Source organism: Hibiscus syriacus, unplaced genomic scaffold (genome assembly GCF_006381635.1).
Source record: "Hibiscus syriacus cultivar Baekdansim isolate YM2019G1 unplaced genomic scaffold, ASM638163v2 tig00110201_pilon, whole genome shotgun sequence".
NCBI classification, from domain to species: domain Eukaryota; kingdom Viridiplantae; phylum Streptophyta; class Magnoliopsida; order Malvales; family Malvaceae; genus Hibiscus; species Hibiscus syriacus.
Window position 1 is genome coordinate 776,987 of NW_024062624.1, and position 22,687 is coordinate 799,673.

At 36.5% G+C, this 22,687-nt stretch overlaps 2 protein-coding genes and 2 pseudogenes across 2 annotated transcripts; 2 read left to right on the forward strand and 2 right to left on the reverse strand.

The window, feature by feature from the left end:
• Positions 1-473: 473 nt before the first annotated feature.
• LOC120218900 lies at positions 474-1,809 on the forward strand. Its single transcript, XM_039215790.1, has 2 exons — positions 474-759; positions 944-1,809. The coding sequence occupies exons 1-2, from the start codon at positions 474-476 to the stop codon at positions 1,807-1,809; spliced, it is 1,152 nt and encodes a 383-aa protein (XP_039071721.1).
• Positions 1,810-4,213: 2,404 nt separating this feature from the next.
• Positions 4,214-4,968, reverse strand: LOC120218737 (annotated as a pseudogene).
• Positions 4,969-14,712: 9,744 nt separating this feature from the next.
• LOC120218735 (solute carrier family 25 member 44-like) lies at positions 14,713-16,372 on the forward strand. The gene has a single exon (XM_039215636.1). It carries the CDS (start codon positions 15,317-15,319, stop codon positions 16,367-16,369), a length of 1,053 nt encoding a protein of 350 aa, XP_039071567.1. The 5' UTR covers positions 14,713-15,316; the 3' UTR covers positions 16,370-16,372.
• Positions 16,373-18,919: 2,547 nt separating this feature from the next.
• LOC120218736 lies at positions 18,920-22,133 on the reverse strand (annotated as a pseudogene).
• Positions 22,134-22,687: the final 554 nt, after the last annotated feature.

Consider the following 22,687-nt stretch of genomic DNA (forward strand, 5'->3'; position numbering starts at 1 on the left):
AATAAGGTGATTTGAATACTAGGTTTTTTCATCAGAGAGTAGAAGTAAACAAGAAGATGAACACTATTAAGGCTATTAAAGATGATGGTGGGATTTATCATGAATCTTTTGAGAATATGGCAGTTGTTCTTCAGAATTTTTTCAAGGATCTTATTGGAACTGTTGACTCTAGTGTGAAGGGTTGTTCTGTTGAGTGGCTTAAATATGTCCTGACTTATTCCCTTCCTACTGGTGCTACTGATGTTCTTACTGCTGAGATAACTAATGCTGAGATAAAAGATGCATTGTTCAGACAAGGAAACAATAAAAGTCATGGACCTGATGGCTACACTTCTTGGTTCTTCAAGGTTGCATAGGAGATTGTAGGTAATGATTTCTTAAATGCTGTAAGGTACTTTTTTCAAACCTCAACCCTCTTACCTTCCTTTAATGCCACTGTCTTAGTCTTAGCCCCTAAATCCTTAAATGCTTGCATGGCTAAGGATTTTAGGCCTATCTCTTGCTGCTCAGTGATTTACAAGACAATCACTAGAATTTTAGCTACTAGATTAGTTTTGTTCTTCTCTGACATGATATCCCCTAACCAGTCAGCATTTGTTAATGGTGGAAACATAGTTGATAACACTTTGCTTGCCCAAGAAATTATAAGGGGATACTCTAGGAAGAATCTCTCTCCTAGATGCACTATTAAGATAGATTTGCAAAATGCCTTGGATTCAATTGGTTGGGATTTTTTTATGACTGTTTTGGAAGCTATGGGTTTGCCTGAGGTTTTTTTGGATGGATAAAATCTTGTATTACTACCCCTAGTTATTCAATATCTCTGAATGAAAGCTTGGGGAGATTTTTTTAAGGGTGCAAGGGGGTGAAACAAGGGGATCCTCTATCCCCTATCTCTTTATTATTGTTATGAATGTATTATCTGCCCTGTTGGATGTTGCAGCAATGAATGGTGTTTTCAGATTTCATCCTAAGTGCAAAAGAATTCCCCTCACTTACTTATGTTTTGCTGATGACTTGCTTTTGTTCTGCCGTGGGTCTTTGGATGCTATGTTGGGAGTAGTTAGTACTCTTGAAAAGTTCTATGAACTCTCAGGTCTTAAGTTGAATGCTTTGAAGACTGAGTTGTTTGCTTGTGGAGTGGCTAGGGATAAGCTGGAAATGATCCAAATTGCTATTGGTTTTAGGATAGGCTTGCTTCCTGTTAGGTACCTTAGGGTGCCCTTGGTTACATGTAAGCTCACAAGTAAGGACTGCTCGGCTTTACTTGTGAAAATCAAAGGTAGGATTGACAAATGGTCTAGCAGGAAACTCAATTTTGGGGGTAGATTACAGCTTGTGAAGTCTTTTATTTTCAGTATTTTTGGTTACTGGTGCAGGCCGATCATATTACCTAAGGGGGTTATGAGGGATATTGAGAAGATTTGCTTGAGGTTTTTCTGGAAGGACAGTGATACTTCAGCAAGAGGGACTAAAGTTAGCTGGAATCAGGTTTGCACCCTTAAATATGAGGGTGGTCTAGGCCTTAGGAAGCTGGCTGATTGGAGCAAGGCTTGTTGTTTCATGCTAATTAAAAACATTCTTGCGGGGGAGGGGTCCTTATGGATTGCTTGGGTGAAAACTTACTGTTTTAAATCAGTACACTATTGGGAGGTTGATAGCAAAACTCACTTCAGTTGGATTATTTGCAAGCTGATCAAGATGAGGGAGGAGGCTAGAAGATTTTTCAGTCCTATGGTTAATTTGTCACAGATTAATGGCAGATGGATTTGGGACAATATCAGAGAAATGAGAGAAAATGTGGACTGACATCGGCTGATTTGGTTCCCAGCTCATGTTCCCAAGTTCTCTGTGGTATCTTAGATGGTGCTGTTGGATAGACTGCCAACAAAGGACAGACTTGGGCGTTTTGGTATTGTGACTGACAATTTATGTGGACTGTGTGGGGCTAGTCAGGAAACTCGTAACTATTTATTCCTGGAATGCTCCTTTGCGTGCGATGTTTGGCGTGCAATTATGCACTCTTGTGGTCTGCATCACCAAATGTCGAGATGTTGGGATGATGCTATACGCTGGATGATTCTGAACTTTAAAGGTAAGTCCCTCTTGATTCATATTCTTAAGTTAGCTTGGACCAGTTTTGTCTACTTTATTTGGGATGAGCGAAATCACAGATGTTTTAGAGGAGTGACTCGCTCGACCGATTCAATTGTAAATAGAATTAGTGAGGCTGTTAGAATTAAGCTTAATAGATGTCATATGAATAGGACTGATGTTGTAATTAGATAATTGTGCCTTAATTGGGGGTTGATATAGTGTTTGTATTGTTCTTTGTAACAGTTTTGCTGCTTTCTTTTGGATGAATAAAAATTTTACTTATCCCAAAAAATAATAATAAAAATATGATAAGAATAACTTAACCAAGTTAGGGTTTTATTGGTGATAGGCTAGAATGGTGATTCGATGATGATTGATAGATAGTTGTCCTACGAACCCTCCTAGCTACAATTGACTAAGTAAACACGATAATCAGCTCTAATCAGTCCTCCTAATCGCAATGAGAAGGTAAACCGGAGTATGAAGATCTCTTGCAAAGAACATTAAAAAACTTAATGAAAAGAATGCTTCAAAGGCACAAGGCAATCAACACTTGTAAAAATGAATTCTTATTATATTTTAATCAAAGAAATCTAATTTTTCAAAGTTGAAAGAAACTTCCTTTATATAGGTGAGAAGTCCTTGTAACATTACTAATGAATTTTTCAAAGTTGAAAGAAACTTCCTTTATATAGGTGAGAAGTCCTTGTAACATTACTAATGAATAAAGATAATGTTTCGATTATATCCTAATTTCTAATAAAATAATAATAAACTAAAAATAATGTTTTTAATTCAATCTTAATTCCTAATAAAATAATAAATCTAATCTTTAAAGATAATACATCATCCTATATTAAATTATATTACAAATAATCAATAAAAATTTAAAATATTTATGAAATCCCGTATAAGAATTTCTGCATATGTTGTCTTCAAAAAAATGAACGTATCTTTAATTTCTTATATCGGATTGATGCGATTCAAAAATGTTAGAAAGCTAAAAGACAATCATTTATATCTCTAAAATAAATGTTGACTAAATAAGATTAAGATCTCATTCGAAAAGTAGTCGCAAGTCTGATGTTCTGTTATTGTTCTTTTCCAAGGCTTGTTAGTATAGATCAATTGAAAAGGTTAGTCTATCTTCCTTTAATGTGAAATTTGTGATGCATATCACTTCCTGCATTGGATCTGATACAGTCGCTGAGAGATTGGACCATTTGCTTCCATCTTCTGCCGCATGTACCTGTATGCATAATTGGTGCAGGTTAATGTCTTTGTTTCTTGAAAGCCTTTTAATGATTATAGTAATCGCCGCTCATTTTGGTTTTGAATCTGTTAAACAAGGTGAGCTATGTGCTGCTCATAGTTTTTAGTTCTCTCCAGATTGTTTCATGTTTTTTATTATTTTCATATCAAATTATGCAGATCATGCTGCAAATATAGATGAATCAGAGAGACTTAACAAGCTGACCTCCTTTCAAAAGAAAGCACTAGAGCATGCGCTGAGCAGTCAAGTACTACTTTTTTGCCCCCTTTTGTTGAGGTCGTGGAAATATTTGGAGAGCATTATTGAATGATTATGTTTCATATTTTCTGCTACAGTCCCACAACTTGAGAGAATAGTTTACAGCACTTGTTCCATCCACCAAATTGAAAACGAAGAAGCTGTCAAGTCTGTTTTACCACTCGCCATATAGCATGGCTTCCGACTAGCAACTACTTTTCCCCAGTGGCACCGTCGTGGGCCTCGTGGCCTTCCGGTTCTAGAAGGCTGTAAGTTGATGATTTCTTCGCACAATTCCTGTAGGCCATTGGTATCCCGAGTGTATTAATGAGGGAAGATAGATCCATTAACCACCACCCGTCGTTGAAACCTGATAGAGACACCCCTGCTTCATCTCATCCTTTAAATCCTACTAAAAGGACAAATCTGAGCAAGGAAATGTCGACAAGTATAAAGCCAATTTTAGTTGGCGGGATGTTCAAAATGTTGTACTCTAAACAGTGTAATAAAGGCTTTAATTTGAACAACTATAGCTTCAATTGGTAACAAAGAAATGACTTTTTATTAATTTCACATGTTCACAGAACTTGAGCACTCACACAATCTGCAGAAAGTAAAACACAGAGGCGTTTCTTTAAACATTTGTCTGAAATGAAACAACCAACATTTTTATGCAACTTTGACCTCAATGGTCTTGGGCTTTTTAGGCTCAGGTTGAGGTAGTTTCTCCACAGTGACTCTCAGAACCCCATCTTGACAGCAGATATCTTATTTGTATTCGCATTCTCAGGCAACTGGAACTTCCTCATGAACTTGCCCACCCTCCTTTCCATCCTCACATACTTCACCCCTTCTTTCTCATCTTTGTCTTTCTCACGCTTTCGCTCCCCGCTCACGACCAGAACGTTGTCGTTTTCAACCTGGACCTTGATCTCGCTGTGGCTTATCCCAGGCATGTCGACGATGAATACGTAAGACGTCGGATACTCCATCACGTCAGCTGGAGTGGCAGCCATGGCCTTCGCATCTTGAACATAGGCTCGAGACGGGTTGTTTCGGCTCTTTTCCTGCTCCTCGGGGATGTCAAGCATGTCTTCCAGGATTGTAAAGAGTGGAGAATCGAAGCCGAAGTTCCTCAAATCCATCAACCAAAGCTTTAAAAATAAATTTGTGAATACGCTTTGATACGTGGTGTAGTAACAACTTTAAGCTGAATTCAGACTGATTTGGAAGGTGAATAAATGATCCATAGATATATAGGAGATAAGTAAGAGAGACGAGAGTTCTAGAGATTTATGGGTGAAGATGCAAAAGTTGGTAACGGGGTCTGTCTAGAATTCTGAGGAAGGTAGGCAAAACTTCTGTAAATTTCTCTCCATAAGGCCATAAAGAAAACAATACTTTGGGCTTCTGGGTTCAATTCAATCTATAATTAACAATTCCACGGCCCGTTTTGCTAAGCAAGATATTCCGGCCAAGCCGTTGGAGGAATCTCATCCATTTTCAAAGAGTTTAATATATATACTTTTTTATGTTAAATTTAATTAGAGATTGTCAATGAACCAATTAAGTAATATTAAGGATTCAATTAGTATAATTGAAAACATAATTAATTCATATATAATATATTTGTTAAATTATTATTTTTTTGGATAATTCATCAATTTTATTACCCAAAGAAGCATAAAATGCTACAAAAAATACCGATCTCAACACCTAATGTACAAACTACATACAAAAAACATCAGATCGGTTCTAATATAAACCCCATGAAGTACAAGGGTTAGAGTTAACTCTATCAGTCCTATTAATGTTTTTCCCCCTAAGCTTGATTCCTACAAATTCTTTGATGCAAATCAGGAGATCATCATTGGCTCGGTGGTATCCTCTAAATATTCGTCTGTTCACAAAAGGTATAAAGAAGCACACCATGCAAGCTTAAGGATTGTAGATAAGAGAGACTTTCCTTTCCAAGATCTAGAAGCCCAAACTAGCAATTCCTCCCATGTTGAGCATTGTTTATTGATGCTGCTGAGAAGTATAATATTTTTCCATAAGAATGAAGCAGTATCGCAATCAAAGAACAGGTGGTTTCTAGATTCCATTTTATCATTGCACAGTACGCAATTTCCTTCGGTGATAATTCCCATTCGCATCAGTCGGTCTCGAGTTGACAGTCTGTAGAGGATTGCCATCCATGCAATGAGACTGTGCTTAGGAATATGTTGTGGGAACCAAATCAGTGAATGCCAGGGAACTTTGATTTCCTTCACCCTAATCTCTTGCCAAATGTCTTTAATAGAGGATGCACCATTCGAAATAGGTGTGGTTGCTGCACTGCGTAATTTGAGGATACGATTGAAACTCCAGCTGAAACTGGCTCTGTTTTCCATTTGCCACAGATTTCTACCCTTTATTACATAAGCATGGATCCAAGCAATCCATAATGAACCCTCTCCAGCCAGTAGATTCTTTAAGAGTTTGATCAAACAAGCTTTATTCCAATCTTTTAGGTTTTTCAGCCCAAGACCACCCTCAGATTTTAATTGAAAGATTTTAGTCCAGCTGACTCTTGCACCCGTAGCAGATTTATCAGAGCCTTTCCAGAAGAACCTAGAGCAAAGTTGTTCAATTTTGCTTATTATGGCTTGAGGAAGGAGAAGCTTATAAACATGATAGCTATATATATGTTTCAAAAAAAGTTATAGGAAAAAAAGGTCATGGGCATGTAGGTGAATATATTTAGGGATTTAACTATGTTCAAATGGTATTTTTAAAAGTCGTCCCCACAGTTGAAATTGATTTTGACAAAATAATTATAGTAATTGATGATTTTATATTTTACCCAATTATTCCATTATTATCTCTAGATTTTTAGTTATTTTTCTCCCAACATCCCTTTTTTTTCTTAATTTTGCCTAATTAAGAGGAACATCTACTTTTTTTATCACTTTCAAGATTTTACAGCGAGATAAATTTCCTAACATCCTGTTTATGAACTGTTTTCTAGGTAAGCTTTGTGTTCATTTGTCCAATTAAACGGCAAAGGTGCTGCGACAACAGACTAGCAGGAAGTGTACAAAATCAATAACCTGTTCATGAAATTTTAGCCGTATAACATGTTAACTGAGACAGTTTAGAGATAGAAATGATGAAAAGATGGAGATACGAAGCAGGTTTTAGTTAGAAATCAGAGGATAGCTAATGGGGATTTGACATAACTGACACAAATTTTTTTTAATATTCTCTTTCTGACACCGTTTGACCAATATTTCTTGAAGTAGCACCCTTTCAGCTGAGTTGGCAAAGGCGCGTCCCCGGGGACGCGCTTTACCCGTGTTTTCGCTGAGTTGGATGCCACGTGTGGAAGGCGCATCCCCGGGGACGCGACTTTCGCCAGCTCGACTGCCACGTATTTTGTTTAATAAATATTTTATTTTTATTATTATTATAAATTAATAATATATTATGTAAATGTTTCGATTATAATGTAAGAATTATCAAATGTATTTTGTTAATGTGTGTTAAGGTGGAGTGAATTATCTACATTAATATGATATAACAATGTATGAAACCAGTTTTGACTTTATTGTAGTTATAGGAAAAATGTATGAAATTATAATATTACACATATGGTTATATTATTATTTTTGATTTTGATTATCGATCTATTAATTTTATCAGTTAATTATTTAAATGTTATCAATCTAGTCATCTCATATCATATTTAACGAAAATATTGATGCATAAGTTAATAAATTAGTATAATTACATATTTAATCTTCAAGACTTACATATTTTATAAAATTAGTCTTATTGAAAATTTAATTTAATAAATTTAATCCTCCAATCAGAACATGAAATGTGTCATCGTATACATAAATTTTTTAATAACTTTTAATTTGTTTAATTTAATATTTTTCTCTACTTAGAAGGTGGAATTATTATTATTTTTAAAAAAAATTATAACTAATAATATTAATTATTATATTAAATAAATATATTAAATATATTTATGTATTTAAAAGTTAAAAAAAATTATTTAGGTGTATACATTGACAAATTATATAAATGCAATAACATTAAATTATTAGAAACAAAAACATTCATTTAAATAAAATATTAATTACATAAGAGTTAACGGTTATATGATGATAACAGAGCTGGACATTTTTTCTATTGTGCCCGATGTTTCTACAATGCCCACATCGTTTTTGTTCTGTTGACTTCTCCCGAATATCCATATCACAATGTATTCTAGTATATTTTGGACGACCTGAGTCCCTCAATAGCAATAGATCTGGTACAATTGTAAGCCAAGTTTGAATCTCATTTGGGTCTCTTTCGTTTCCTATGGGCGGAAACTCAAATTCATATACCTTGAATACTTGTGAAAGTTGGTATACGGGATCAACATAATTTTTGTAGTCCAAATGCGAATGTGAGCAAGCAGCAATGACATGAGAGCATGAATATTTGAGTGCTTGAAAGAAACCACAATCGCATCACCTCTCTTGCAGATTAACTCTGAAAGAGTTAGCTTCAATCCCTTGCAGCGGACGTGGCATTTCGGTTACACGAAACAATTCACGGGTGCGAGAAAAATTTGTAACTAACATCCCATTTGATGCAGCCACTTTTTTCTGTAAATCAACTACTAGTCTTGGGTGGTAAATATGTCTGTTTTGCATCCAAGTAAGAGCTTGTCCACCGAGCTTTGCAAAGAGTTGACCCAAACGAAAATAAGTCGTTTTAACCAACGCCGTGACTGGTAAATGACGCGCCCCCTTTAAGGTTGAATTTATTGCTTCAGCCAAGTTTGTTGTCATATGACCATAGCGATACCCCCCGTCATATGCATTTGTCCACATTTCTTTGCTGATGTTCATAATGTACTCGCACCCCTTCTTATTTTTTTCCAAACAGCTCTTGTAGCATCGACTCAAACCTTTGAGGTAAGAGTTCGTAACCTAAGCCATTAGGAATATATAATAGTTAATATGAAGTATAAATAAGTAATAAGAAATTGATAGAAAAATTGGGAAAAAGTAACATACCCATCCGCACGACTAACTGACGTTCATCGTTCTTCTTGTATTTTCCGTAATAGTTTGCAGCAATATGACGGATACAATAACGATGTTGAACATGTGGAGGTCTATACATTGTACCCAAAGAGTCCATTGCTGCTTTTATCCCGGCTCCTCGGTCTGAAATAATGCATACTCGTTCCCTGGTGACAACATGTAAACGTAAATTTTTAAGGAAAAAAGCCCAAGACTCAGTGTCTTCTCCTTGAACGAGGGCAAACGCAACAGGAAGAATATTGCAGTTTTCATCTTGGACCACAGCCAATAATAAAACTTGCTTGTATTTCCCATACAAGAAAGTACCATCAATTTGGACAACTGGTTTACAGTACTTGACTGCATTAATACACTGAGGGTAAGTCCAAAAGACACGGTAAAATTGGCAGCAATCGCGAACCATTCGATCATTCACGTAATGATGTTGAGTTTTGAACTCAACAATTGTCCCGGGATTAAGTCTTTGCACAACATGAAACCAACTGGGCAGCTCGTTGTAAGAGGAATCCCATTCGCCATGAAGTTTGCAAATGGCATTCTGTTTTGCCAACCACGTTTTTTTATATGAGACAGTGTACCCATATTGTGACTGTATAGCAGAAATCAACATTGCAACAGCTATATGAGAGCTTTGCTTCACAATTGGCATGATTGCTTGACAAATAATGTTGGAGTCCAAGTTGGGATGATCCTGGTTTATACCTGTTGCACAACATGTGTGAGGATCGTTGTATATGGTTAGTTTCCATAAGTTGTTCTTCCTCTTCCTCTTTGATACACGGACCATCCATTGACATCCGTTGTCACGTTGGACGCAGTAGCAGACATATTTCTCCGTGTTAGATCGATCAACTCGGGACTGAACTGAGTTACGAATATTGTAACTCTTTATTGCCATCATTGCTTCCTCCTTCGATGCGAACTCCGTTCCAATATGTAAATTATCGTCATTGACTGATGATTGAAGTCCATAATTGCTAACATCAGGAAGATCTGGAAATTCAGGCTCATACATTGTATCATAATCAGCCTCATACATATGTGTAGGAAGTTCGGCTGGTGTTGTATTTATCGGAACGTCATCCTCGTATCATCAGAATGTACGTGTGGTGAGTCAGGTTCAACGAATAATCCCGTTTCAGCACCATCTGCACCTGGCTCCCGAAGAGGTTCTTCTGGTAGAGATGAGGGTTCCTCCGATAATCCAATGTTGAGGTCAAATAAGTTCCCGCTTGCGTGTCCTCCCCTTTAACTTGAGGCCATTGTATCACGTGGGATGTGAATAGACTGTCGTCTCGTTGGCATTTCCATATGTAAGTCGAAAACATTGGCAGATGAATGTCTGCCCCTTGAAGTAGAAGAGATGTTGCCATATGGATTATTGGTGAAGCCACGTGGGTTGAGATCATAAGCAATTGCAGATGAATGCCTTCCTATTGAACTTGATTGCATGGTATTTGGCGTTGGATCCTCCATTAATGATGTGAAATCATTACAGATCAGTTGTGTCGGGCTATCAACTTGATCAGTTTGATATGCAATGCCAAAGTGAGAGGAATATGAGAGACCACGAGTTGCACGAACCTCAATAAAAGTGGCATATATTTCAATAAGAGATTGTGAACTCCCCATATGAGCATCAACCATCATAGAAACATCATCATCGTTTGAAAGCTGAAATGATGTATACGTGAGCGGAAAAAGTTCAGTAGGAAATCTGTACTGAAGTGAAGATAGTCTTCTCTGGCCTGCTACACGAATCTTTAACGAAATTTTTGTGATTAACTCCTCAATTGTGATGTTTCTCTTCAAGGTTAAGGGGATATAATGATCTGACTCAAAAATAACCCCCTCTTCAGCTTCCTTAATTAGTCCATCATACAAAACAACAGCAGAAAGACGACTCATTTTTAGAGAATTTGAGAATTTAGAGTTTGGGAATTTGAGAATTTGAAAGTTTGTGAACTGAAGTTTGTTTTGAAAGTTTATAATATGTTGCATATAATAGTGTCTATAATCAGAGTACTATTCACATGAAGGCGCGCCTTCCATTATTTCAGAGAATATGTTATCATTGCCCTATTATGTCACTCATGTCCCTCGGGGACACTAGATATATCAGTACCTATTATTTCACTATTCACATGAAGGCGCGTTCCCGGGGGCGCGCCTTCCATTATTTTGTCAGAGAATATGTTATCATTGCCCTATTATGTCACTCATGTCCCTCGGGGACACTAGATATATCAGTACCTATTATTTCACTATTCACATGAAGGCGCGTTCCCGGGGGCGCGCCTTCCATTATTTTGTCAGAGAATATGTTATCATTGCCCTATTATGTCACTCATGTCCCTCGGGGACACTAGATATATCAGTACCTATTATTTCACTATTCACATGAAGGCGCATTCCCGGGGGCGCGCCTTCCATTATTTTGTCATAGAATATGTTATCATTGCCCTATTATGTCACTCATGTCCCTCGAGGACATTATTCATATCAGTACCTATTATTTCTCAGGGGACTTGAAGGCGCGTTCCCGGGGGCGCGCCTTCCATTATTTTGTCATAGAATATGTTATCATTACCCTATCTCGGGGACACTAGATATATCAGTAAATCAGGTAAATTATAACCAAAATTTAACTTCTTTTGAAAGTTCAGCAAGTTAAGAATAACTTAAATTAAAACGTTATGTAAAGTTTGAATAAATTAGATAAAATGTTATAGATAAATCGAATAAATGTGAAGTGATAAGTTGATTGTGACATTGAAATTGTATGGAATGAGCATTGAAATGTGACATTGAATAAATTGCCAATTCACCCCCCTCTTGGCCGATTCCGTCGATCGATTAACTCAACATAAGTTGATTTTAATGTATACGTTTTAATATATATGTTAATGATAAAATCATATGTATGGATAAATTTAATTTCAATTTAAGTATTGTGAACTATAATTGGAATATAACTTTTAATTTCGAATACAATTGGAATATTAAGTTGAAATTTAATGTTAAATTTCGAATACTATAATTTATATTTTAAATTTAAATTTCGAATAATATTATTTTTATTTTTATTTTAAATTTTGAATAATATAATTTGTATTTTAAAAACATTTATCAAACATTTAATGTTAAATGTGAATAAAAAATAACATTAAAAAATATGTATGTAACAACCATGAAACATTTAAATAACATAACCAAATTACATAAAATTCTGAAATATAATTATTTAAATAACATTAAATACAATTGGATCATCGATGTCGTCTTCTCGAATAAGTTCCACATGGCGGTGGTTGTCTATTTCGTGGAGGATTTCTTCGGGGAACTTGTTCTTCAGTCTCCTCATCTTCACTATCATCATCAGCAGCATTTTCTTCATTTGGTGTAAATGACGCTGAAGGGGATGAAGGGCCTGTATAAAATAACGACCCTGGATGAGTGCTAGTAACAATCCCACCGCTCCCCGGGAACTGTGAAAACTGTGGAAACATTGGCATCGATGTCTGTGATCCATATGGAGATTGAGGTGTCTGCTGAGAAGCACCACCAGCCAAATTAGATGCATATGAACCATATGCTGGATCATTAAACATAGACGTATATGCACCTCCATATGGTATAAAACCCTGCGGGCTATGCATGTAACCTGGCGGGCTAGGATGTAACCCTGCGGGCTCGGAATGTAACCCTGCGGAGATGGCATATAAACTGGTGGGCTTGGCATATGAAGTGGAGGGCTGGGCATGTACCCCTGCGGCATCGACGAATAAGGATATTGTGGTGGGACTTATGCAGAACCGGTAGCGCCTTTTCTCCGTCCACGCGTCGGGGGACGATGATATTGAGACGGTTGACGTCTTTCTCGGCGCCTAGGAATGTTAACCCCTCGTGCTTCCGCCGAAAGTAGAAACGGCTTCCCATTTTCATTAAACCAGTCCATATAGTTATCCGTAACCATATGACCAGTTTCAGCGTAATATTTTCGAGGGGCCAACATTGTATATCGGTTCTCCCAAAGCGCAATCCAATCTCTGTGTCTCACCACCCAGTTAACATCTTTCTTCCTCGTCTATCTATGTTGTGCACGTCATCTAAATTCCTAGGAGCTCCAGGAATATTGCGTACATCCATACTGACGGAGCACGCGATCAACTGGATGCCACTCAATAATAGCATAACATAAAGGTATAACCGATATCCATACCTTTAATGACCCACTAAGGTGGGGTGAGATGCAAGCTTTCACTTCATCGCTCGCATAAGGTATCCACTGAAACTGAAATATAAATATACAATTCAAATAATAAATATTCTAATTATATCTAACATTTTAATTAAAATATTAATAATTAAACAAATTTAAAAACATACCTCAGACCCAGCTTTCGTATCAATAAGTAAACGAATTTCCTCTAACCCAGTAGGTATACTTTTATAGTCCTTTCTTTTCATCGACCACCTATGAAATATAATATAAACTAAATATCACCATATTTAATTGAAAATATTTAAATCAAATTTAGTTCGAAAATTACCTCAACAATAAGGGGAATACGTATGGTTCATTCACGATCGGGCATAAGAAAGGCATGTGGAACCACGCCCATGATTGTAGAAGCAGAAGACATCCACCGATAGCAGTTTTCTTATAATTCGTCGCCCGACACATTTCTCTAAAGAGAAATGCCAAAACTGCAGCGCCCCAACTATATCTTCCAGCTTCATCAAAATCGATCAGATGCCGCAACCACATACAATGCACCTGGTTGCGAGATTTTTCGGGCATCAATATTCCTCCAATTATTCGTAGAATATATGCCCGAGCACATGCCTTTGCTTGATCCTCTGAAGCATTTTCATTTAAAACCTCAAAATTAGCTTTCAACCAAGATAAAGCTATTCTACCTCCATTAAACTCTGGCGGAGCAGCTCCAAGATAATCAATGCACATTGATTGCCAATCACCATCCGCCATACCACACATCATATTTCCGTCGACGGGAAGCCCCAGATGCATAGAGACATCCTCCAATGTAATTGTCGCCTCTCCACATGGAAGGTGAAAAGTGTGTCTCGGGCCTCCACCTCTCATCAGTGCAGAAATTAGGACAGGTTCGAGTTTGCAACCGCCTATAATTGTTGCAATATACCCAACCCGGCAAAAGCCAAATATGGCAAATACGTTCCGGTGTCGGTATACGTGGATTTTTAATAAAAGTCTCTAAAATACGATCAGTATCCTAAATAATATACATTATAAAAAATAAAATTAATATAAATTCATAATAACTTTAAAATAAAAATAAATTTAAATACATTAATTATTAAAAATATTACCATATCGCTAAAATGTCTGGAGATATGATCAATATCCAATCGCAACAGCATTTCGTTTTCCATTATAACTGTAGACAAAACAATATAATTAGCAAAAAAATTAATAATTCTAAATAAATAATATATAAATATTATTTTAATAAAAAATAATATTTACATAAATATTAATATAAAAAATAATAACTATTTAAAAAAATACTAACATAAAATAAATTTCTTACCACTAATAATAATTTAAAACTCAAATAGTTGGAGAATTTGAGTTATATAAGAGAGGAGAATATGATTTTGGTGTGAAGAATGAGGGAGGGTTGAGGGGGTTTATATAGGGGAGGAGGAGGAGTAGTTAGAAAAAACAGATGAGGGTATTTATGACATTTAATGGAAGGCGCGTCTTCGGAGATGCGCTTTCCACACGTAGCAGTCGAGTCAGTGAAGGCGCGTCCCCGAAGATACGCCTACCACACGTGACATCAAAGCGAAAACACGGCCACCAGTAACAATCAAGTTGCTTAAACTGAGTGAACCTTAAAATCAGCCTACAAAACTAATACCTATCAGAGTAGATTGCCGACACGTGTCTATTTCCTCGATCCGCAAAACAAAGTGCTAAAATCCATGACCATGTCCTTCTCTCTCTAGTCTCTACCGTTAAAGCTCTCTTTTTCTCATTTACGGCTTTCATATTCCCCAAACCCACTTTTTGCCCCCTTCTTTCATATTCTTTGCGATCGAGATCTGTGCTTTTTCTCTCTTTTTGTGATTTCCCAGTTGCCTACTGACAAAAAGATGAAGCCTTGAAGATGTTGCATATGTATGGTGAGTAAATGTTCGATTTATTTCTGCTGATCCACGTTCACTCTCGGATTTGGCTTCGCAAAAGGAAGAAGAGAAAACCAACAGAAACCTTTCTTATTCTGGTCTTTTGCCTTCATTTTCCCTTTCCTTTCCGCCTGTAATTCCTAACTTTGTACAGTCCAAAATCCAAATACTAAAAAAATTAAAACCCTTTTTTTTAGCCTCTTTGATCTCTTCTTCTTTTTCTTTTGTTCAAACCTTTTTGATTTTTTTCTTCACTCTCATACTAATTTTTAGCTTTAATTTTATAGAAAACCCAAATAGCTGGAGTTTTATTTTACTTGAGCTCGGTTGGTTTACAACTTTACATCGAATTTTGGATTGGATTTTGATTAATTTTGGTGGAAGGATAACAAAAAAAAAAGGAGATTTGAGTTGTTTGCACTGAACAGTTTACAAAGTGGCGAAAATGAGTTTAAGTGCGGCCGAGGATGATTCGGGGTCAGATATTCATTTACCGGCAGATATAGATTGGCATATGCTTGATAAATCCAAGTTCTTTTTCCTTGGTGCCGGTTTATTTTCTGGTGTATCATTTGCTCTTTACCCTGTAGTAGTTTTGAAAACTAGGCAACAAGTGTCATCCACACAAATTTCTTGCTCCAAGATGTCTCTTTCCATCATGAGATATGAAGGATTGAGGGGATTCTACAGGGGTTTTGGCACCTCCTTGATGGGGACAATCCCAGCTCGAGCACTTTACATGGGAGCCCTTGAGGTTACCAAGAGCAGTGTTGGCACTGCAACTGTTCGTTTAGGATTCTCAGATACTACAGCCACTGCTATAGCTAGTGCTGCTGCCGGGTTAAATTCAGCTATGGCTGCACAACTTGTTTGGACCCCAATCGATGTTGTGAGCCAAAGACTTATGATTCAAGGTAGCAACAGTTGCAAAAATCCAATTTCAACTTGTAGATATAAGAATGGTTTTGATGCGTTTAGGAAGATTCTGTATGCAGATGGCCCTAGAGGGTTGTATAGGGGATTTGGGATCTCGATACTGACATACGGACCGTCAAATGCGGTTTGGTGGACATCGTACTCTGTTGCTCACAAGCTCATTTGGGGTGGTCTTGGTTGCTCTATTGGTAAAAAAGATGAGAATGGTTTGATTGGAGGACCTGGTTTCAAGCCTGATTCCAAGGCCTTGATAGCTGTCCAAGGTTTAAGTGCAGCCATGGCTAGTGGTGTTTCAGCTCTAATCACCATGCCACTCGACACGATCAAAACCAGATTACAGGTTCTAGACGGAGAAGAGAATGGCATAAGACGACCAATGACGGTTTTGCAGACTGTAAAGAACTTGGTTAAAGAAGGCGGATTAGCAGCCTGTTATAGGGGACTGGGACCAAGGTGGGCGTCAATGTCCATGTCCGCAACAACCATGATCACTACCTATGAGTTCTTGAAACGGTTATCAACTAAGAGCCAAGAGAGCTTGACATCATATAAGGCGGGCTGAAGGGGAAAGAAAAAACATACAGATTTTCTCACACTTGAGATGCTTCAAGCTTGTGAAACCTTGATTCCCTGTTGGTCTACCAAGTGTAAATTTTTTTTTCTTTATCTTATTTTGGCTTTGTAGGATCACTATCAATGTAAAATTTACATCTATATGAAATTTCTTTCTTTTTCAACAGGGTCGCTCTAAATTCATGTTGTCAATCTATTATAATTCTAACCTTTTTGTACCCCCCAAAAAGTTAATGTTGTCAATCTTTTCATTGTAGGTCAAATGATGATTGAAAAAGAAATAAATTTGAGATCATGATGTCTATTTCTTGCTTCAGCTTACTTCAATTCCAATATAAGACCATAAAGTTGCTTTTACTTACCAGATATGATATGACCTTGGTTTGGCTGTGCCCTTCAAAAACTTGAAAAGTCACAGACAATTTGGATGCAAAAGGGTAATACTCAAAGCCACTTTGGGTCATATAACACATTGATCTTCTCAAATCTCAACCCCAACTTTACTCCTTTCTTAAAACAACACTTAAGACGACAGAAGTAAATCATCGAAAGATTGAGGCAGTCCATCTGCTTTATTATATAAAACAATAAATAATGTCTCACTCGTTTAAAATATATAGGTCACCTGCATGGTGCACTAAGATAACATGCACCCTTCCTCAGTTACACTGGCACAGATCTGAAAATTTTTTCTAGGCCATGTTTCACTGTATCTCGTTTATCTGAACCTTCTTTCCAGTATATTTTTCATTGAGCTGAATGTATCCTATTCCATTGGCCAGTTAGTAGGAAAATGCATTAGTCAACTATCAATCTACCATGTCTAAATGGTAATGGAACTGTCAAGACTTCATATTCAGTGTGCTGACATTTTGTTTTTGTTTAATTTTCTCCTTTTAGCAACAGTAAGTTAATGTTGATATGGGTGCTAGGTGATGGGTTTCGTTCATTGCATGTATACTTGATGTTTCACCCAAAAATAGAAGATAAAATATTAACTGGGTAAGGGGGATTAGATATGGTGGACCATTGCAAAAAGTTGAATTCTCAGGTACAGCATTTAATAGAAGTGCTAGATTAGTGTTCACTTTCATCTTAAATGCGGGAAGTAAATTTGCAGCTTAATCCAGAAACTGCCATTAGCATCGGTAAATTCAAAGAACTAAAGAAGCTTTGGTTGGCGGCAGCCGGCAGGCAACAGAGAGAGATGATAAATGATAGGGGCAGTTTCGTTTTCCTTTTTTAAATATGGGAGTCAGAGTCGCACACAATCACATGGGATTCAAAAACCAGGAGCCGATTGGAAAATCCATGTGCCTGTTGGATCATATCCAACACCAACCAGAAAACTACGGGCAGGGATGAAGTTCCATTCTCATCCGGTGTTTCCTCTTACTTTTAACCACAACAGCCATACATACACCATTCTTATCTGTCTCATAGACCAATTTGAACAACTGAGATTGAAACAAATTTGATGACTTCTTTAAAAACAAAGCATGATCTCATACAAAACGCTACAGAAATCGATAAGTCTTAAGTGTTTTTTTGGGCTACATGTTTCAGAAAACTTGGTGATAACTCTGCTCCATCTGCTCTGCTCTACTTTTTCATTTTTATTTGAATATTATAAAATAACGTATTTTATAATTTTATTCCTTAACAAAATTTTTAATATATTATAATATAGCCTATTACTGTATCTTTGGTTTTAGAATATATACTGAAACGGTACATAAAATACTATAAAGAAGTAAAATAATACTTCTAAAAATTGAGTGGGACAAAGCCGAACTGTCTCCCTCCGTACAGAGATTAACATTTTCAAGATTAAAAAAAACCTTCATCCCTGAACCAATTGGAGGTTTAGTGTCTGAAATGAACCCTACTTACAGCCGTGAAAACATCCTCAGAAAAATGAAAAGGTCACCGTTGGAATCACTTTTCATGCTTATTTCACTTGGCAGTTGCAGTTACAATTTACACTATCAACAGACACATGACATGATGCAAATCATGTGCCTTTCATGGTGGATAAGGCGTCTCAATCGAGGACAAGTATTATAGGAATCACTATCTATCTATTTATCTATCTATCTATTTATCTATCTATCTATCTATCATGTATATACTTTGATTTCAAGTGTTATTCAAATATGGATCGGGTTAAACACCACTTGGCCCAAGAGCCATCATCAAGCAGGCCATGCCATTGTGCTGGACTGAACCGTGTCTTATACTGCTGTTACTGCCCCCAAATAAGGAAAATAGATAAATAATAGATAAAAAAAAGGAAATGAAGCCGCATGCATATAAACACAAGAAGAATCAATTAAGTCCAGTCTCCCTTCCAATGTCTAAGAAAAATGATTCTCGAACTTATTAATATCCTATTTTATAATCAACTTAAACAGAGCATTGCGACCTACACAGAAAGTCTATGAAAGATTTGCCAAGACAAAGGAACATAATCGACTAAGAGCATACTTAAGAGGATGAGCTTCTAGACAATTAGTGAACTCCACAATGATAGAATTCACACACGAACAGCCACTGGCTGTCATCAAGGTCGTGCTCTCTTGTTGTTGCACGATGGGCATTTGTACTGCATAATGTACTCTGCCTTAGCTGGCGTAATCTTGACACACTTTCCGTGGAACCATTTCTCACATATGTCACAGCAAATCCAGAATTCATCAGCTCCATTATTTTCTCCACAAGCCCCACATAATGCATCTCCATGCTCCTCATCTTCCTCGTCATCATCATCCTCTTCCTTTGGTGGCACTGTCTTTGAATATTTGGGTTGAGCTTCAGAACCTTGCTGCAATTTGTCAAACACAAAGGGACAAGAAAAATCTAATTTATAAGGTCTCCTTGAAAATTTGAAGTTATTTCCCTCTTTTGGGTCAGCCATCACCACGAGTAGAATGAAGTTTGCATAAATATTGATGTAACAAACAACAATGGCAACAGTTCCGAAGAACTAGACTTTCACTGCTAGAGCTTTTGCAATGTCAGAAGCCATTATCAAATAGTGAGAATAATGTAATATTATGTTTTAGTTTCAACACCAACCCACCACAACCCTTAAAATAACACTTATTAATCGTTTGATGAAACAGGAAAGAAAAAGGTTAATACTACCTTAGAGTTTGACTTAGATTTGTTGTTGCTATGATTTGAAACTGAAGATTTCTCCTTCGTCTGTTTCTTAGCCGTTCCTGTCACAACTTCAAATATTGTTGGAAGATCATTTATCATATTAAAAAGGCGTTTCCTGCATCACATCAACAAGCATGGAGTAAAAATTGTAGCGCAAAATATGGCAAACTTGTTATAGGCACATGCAAATCTAGTACACAGCATCCCAATTTAATCATGCTCACTCTGCTATGCCTTGTTTATAATGTATACGCATAATCTGTAAGCGGTTCATGTTAAGGTAAATTCAAGGATCAAAGCTATCGTACTTCAGAATTAGGTTAACACCTAGAGCCGTTTTGCAAATAAATTAAACTAGTCAATGCAATATATATATATATATGAATACCTTATAAATATTAATAAAATCAAAACGTTGAAACTACAAGAGAAACGAATCAACTGTTTTAGTAAACTAGGCTAGAAGTGTGTGCATGCTACTAACCAAATAAATTAACTTATTTACACCTAGAATGTGATGTAAAAAATACCTATCAGCTTTATCAAATCCAAACCTAGCACCAAAATAGGAAGCCACAGAGAGTAACCACGCGTCACTGTGTACAGCAACCAAAGACAACCAGTCCTTTTCTTGCATGCCATCTCTTGCAAAGTTAATACCCAGTGCGGGTTCTGGAAGCTCCGGAGGCACCTCTTCTGCAGGTAAATTCACCTCCCACTGCTCACTAGGAAATCCATAAAGGCAAAGATTCCCCTTTTCTGCAATCAAATTTTTAACATTTGAATTATCTCATTCTATTTTGTGCATCTACAACTTCACAAGGTAGAACGAATAAAAGACGAGGTAACCACACTGAGTTTATTGCATTTGCATTCATCCATTTGCATCCAACTTCAGATGCACATATTTTTTCATCCAACTTCAGATGCACATATTTTTTTCATCCAAATCAAAGCCATCAAAAAGAGCTAATAAGAATCAAACAGGGACAACAATCTTAAACTTGTTGGCCGACAAAACAATACAAAGAATTTTTCATGCAAACTTTTAAAAATGTATAGAATGGCAATAAGACCAGCGCTGTTGTATGGATCAGAATGTTGGGCAACCAAGAAGGATCACGTAAGGAGGATTGAGGCCGCAGAAATGAGAATGCTTCGATGGACATGTGGTAGGACTCTGAGGGATGACGGTGGTTTGGGCATGTCTTAGGCGACTACCGTCGGATGCGGTAAGGAGGGTAGAGTCGATTACAGTCGACGGTGCCAGAAGGAAAGGACGACCAAGGCGAAAGTGGGAAGACTGCTTGAGATTGATTTGAGGGATTTAGCCCTTACCGAAGACATGACCTCTGATAGGAAAATATGGAGGCTAAAGAGGGTAGTCGAGTAGTGTGGGTCACATCTATAGGGTGTATCATTTCTGTCTTCTTTTAATGTCTTTGTAGTATTTTCCATGATTATCTTTTATACGTTTCTGTTATTGGTATTTATGAAGGATTAGAACTGGGCTTGCTAACGTTGACTTCTGTGTATCATTCTCTTCATGTTTCCTCTTTTAAATTTAGCCGGATCTTATGTTTCTGTCTATATGCAGAGATTCTTTCGCAGGGATATTTATGCAGGGATTAATTTCCCGTTACAGACGCACATATGATTTTAATGACTGCATATGAATACTGTTTTAGCTATGTATTTATGTATTATTATACATGCATTGCATTTATCTAAATTTTTAATTTTCTGACTGCCGGAGGTCTTCCACGGAAGCTACTCTCAACCTGGCGTTGGGGGTAGCCTACTACCCTACCTCCCCCTTACCCCATACATATGGGAATTGGGTTTTGTTGTTGTTGTTGTTGTTGTTGTAGTTGTTTAAAGAAAGAAAAAGAACCTACATTTCGAACACAATAAGGAACAACAAAAGTAATGTTGAAATGATTAAATTCACAACACCTAAACATACAATTATCATACTTACTCGGCTCAAACTATTCATTTTTATTTTCAAAGGGAAAATGCAATTTAAGGAAAAATAAATAAATGGTACCAACATAATTGAAGTGTTTCTTCAGGCCATAAGTTCAAACATCAATAAAGCTACAATCTTAAATATCATGGGGTACACTAGTAACTTCATTTATAAATGAAAACTTCAATCACCGGACTTGAATTTTCTGTTTCGTTTATGAATGAAAAGAAAACGACTAGTAAAATAAACCCGTGACTTCGTTTTCAAGATATATCATTTCATCAACCAAACAAAACAGAGCCCAGAAACTAATTCTCTATAAAAACTAAAACCCAGTACCTGGATCACACTGCTGGTAAAACTCCTCCACATCTGAAACGACAAAGGATAACCCAAAAAAACAAAAGATAGTTAAGAAAATGGCAGTCAAGTAAGAGAAGGAGAGCAGTAAATTTACAAGGAGAGTTGCGAAGTATCACCAGTAGTAAGGGCTTTAATCATGCCAGCTCTACGACCCCTTGAAATCCCGGAAGACTTCTTCAACAGAACGTGGGTTGTACGGAACACCGCCGTCCATAGTCCGGACTGATTGTTTTCACTTCTCTTTCAAAGATAAAAAAGGAGGGAAAAGAAAGATTTGCAAAAGAAGAAATTGTTTTAGTTTTAAAGAGTAATTAACTGAACCCCCCCTCTCTCTCTCGGACTATGGAGGGAGAAAGAAGGAAAGGCGGAAATATGTAAGCCAATTCGTTAAAAAAGGAATAATAATTAGAAATAGAAAGAAAAAAAATATTTAGGGTGCGTTTGGTTCACGGAATGTAAGATTATCAATTGGAATAAAAGATTATGAGGGAATAGGATTATTGGGAATGTTGTATTTTGTGTTTGGTTGGTTTAGCAAGAATGTAAGATTACCGTGTTTGGTTAAAGGAATAAAAGATTATTGAAATGTATATTTAACCAAATTATCCTTATTATATATTTATTTTTTTAACAAGTTAAAAAATATTTATATATTTTCTTTAAAAAAATTAAATTCATAAAATTTATATAATTTTTTTTACAAAATTAAAAATATAAAAAAGTTTAATAAAAGGGTAAAATTTTATTTTAACCCTTGAACTTCATATAAAATTTTAATTATAGATTTTTTTTTGTAAATCTAAAATA

Coding starts and splice junctions, on each gene's coding strand:
- LOC120218900 (XM_039215790.1), top strand. CDS start 474: ATGGCTAAGGATTTTAGGCCTATCTCTTGCTGCTCAGTGATTTACAAG. Junction 760..943: donor GACTGTTTTGGAAGCTATGG/GTTTGCCTGAGG, acceptor TGGATGTTGCAG/CAATGAATGGTGTTTTCAGA.
- LOC120218735 (XM_039215636.1), top strand. CDS start 15,317: ATGAGTTTAAGTGCGGCCGAGGATGATTCGGGGTCAGATATTCATTTA.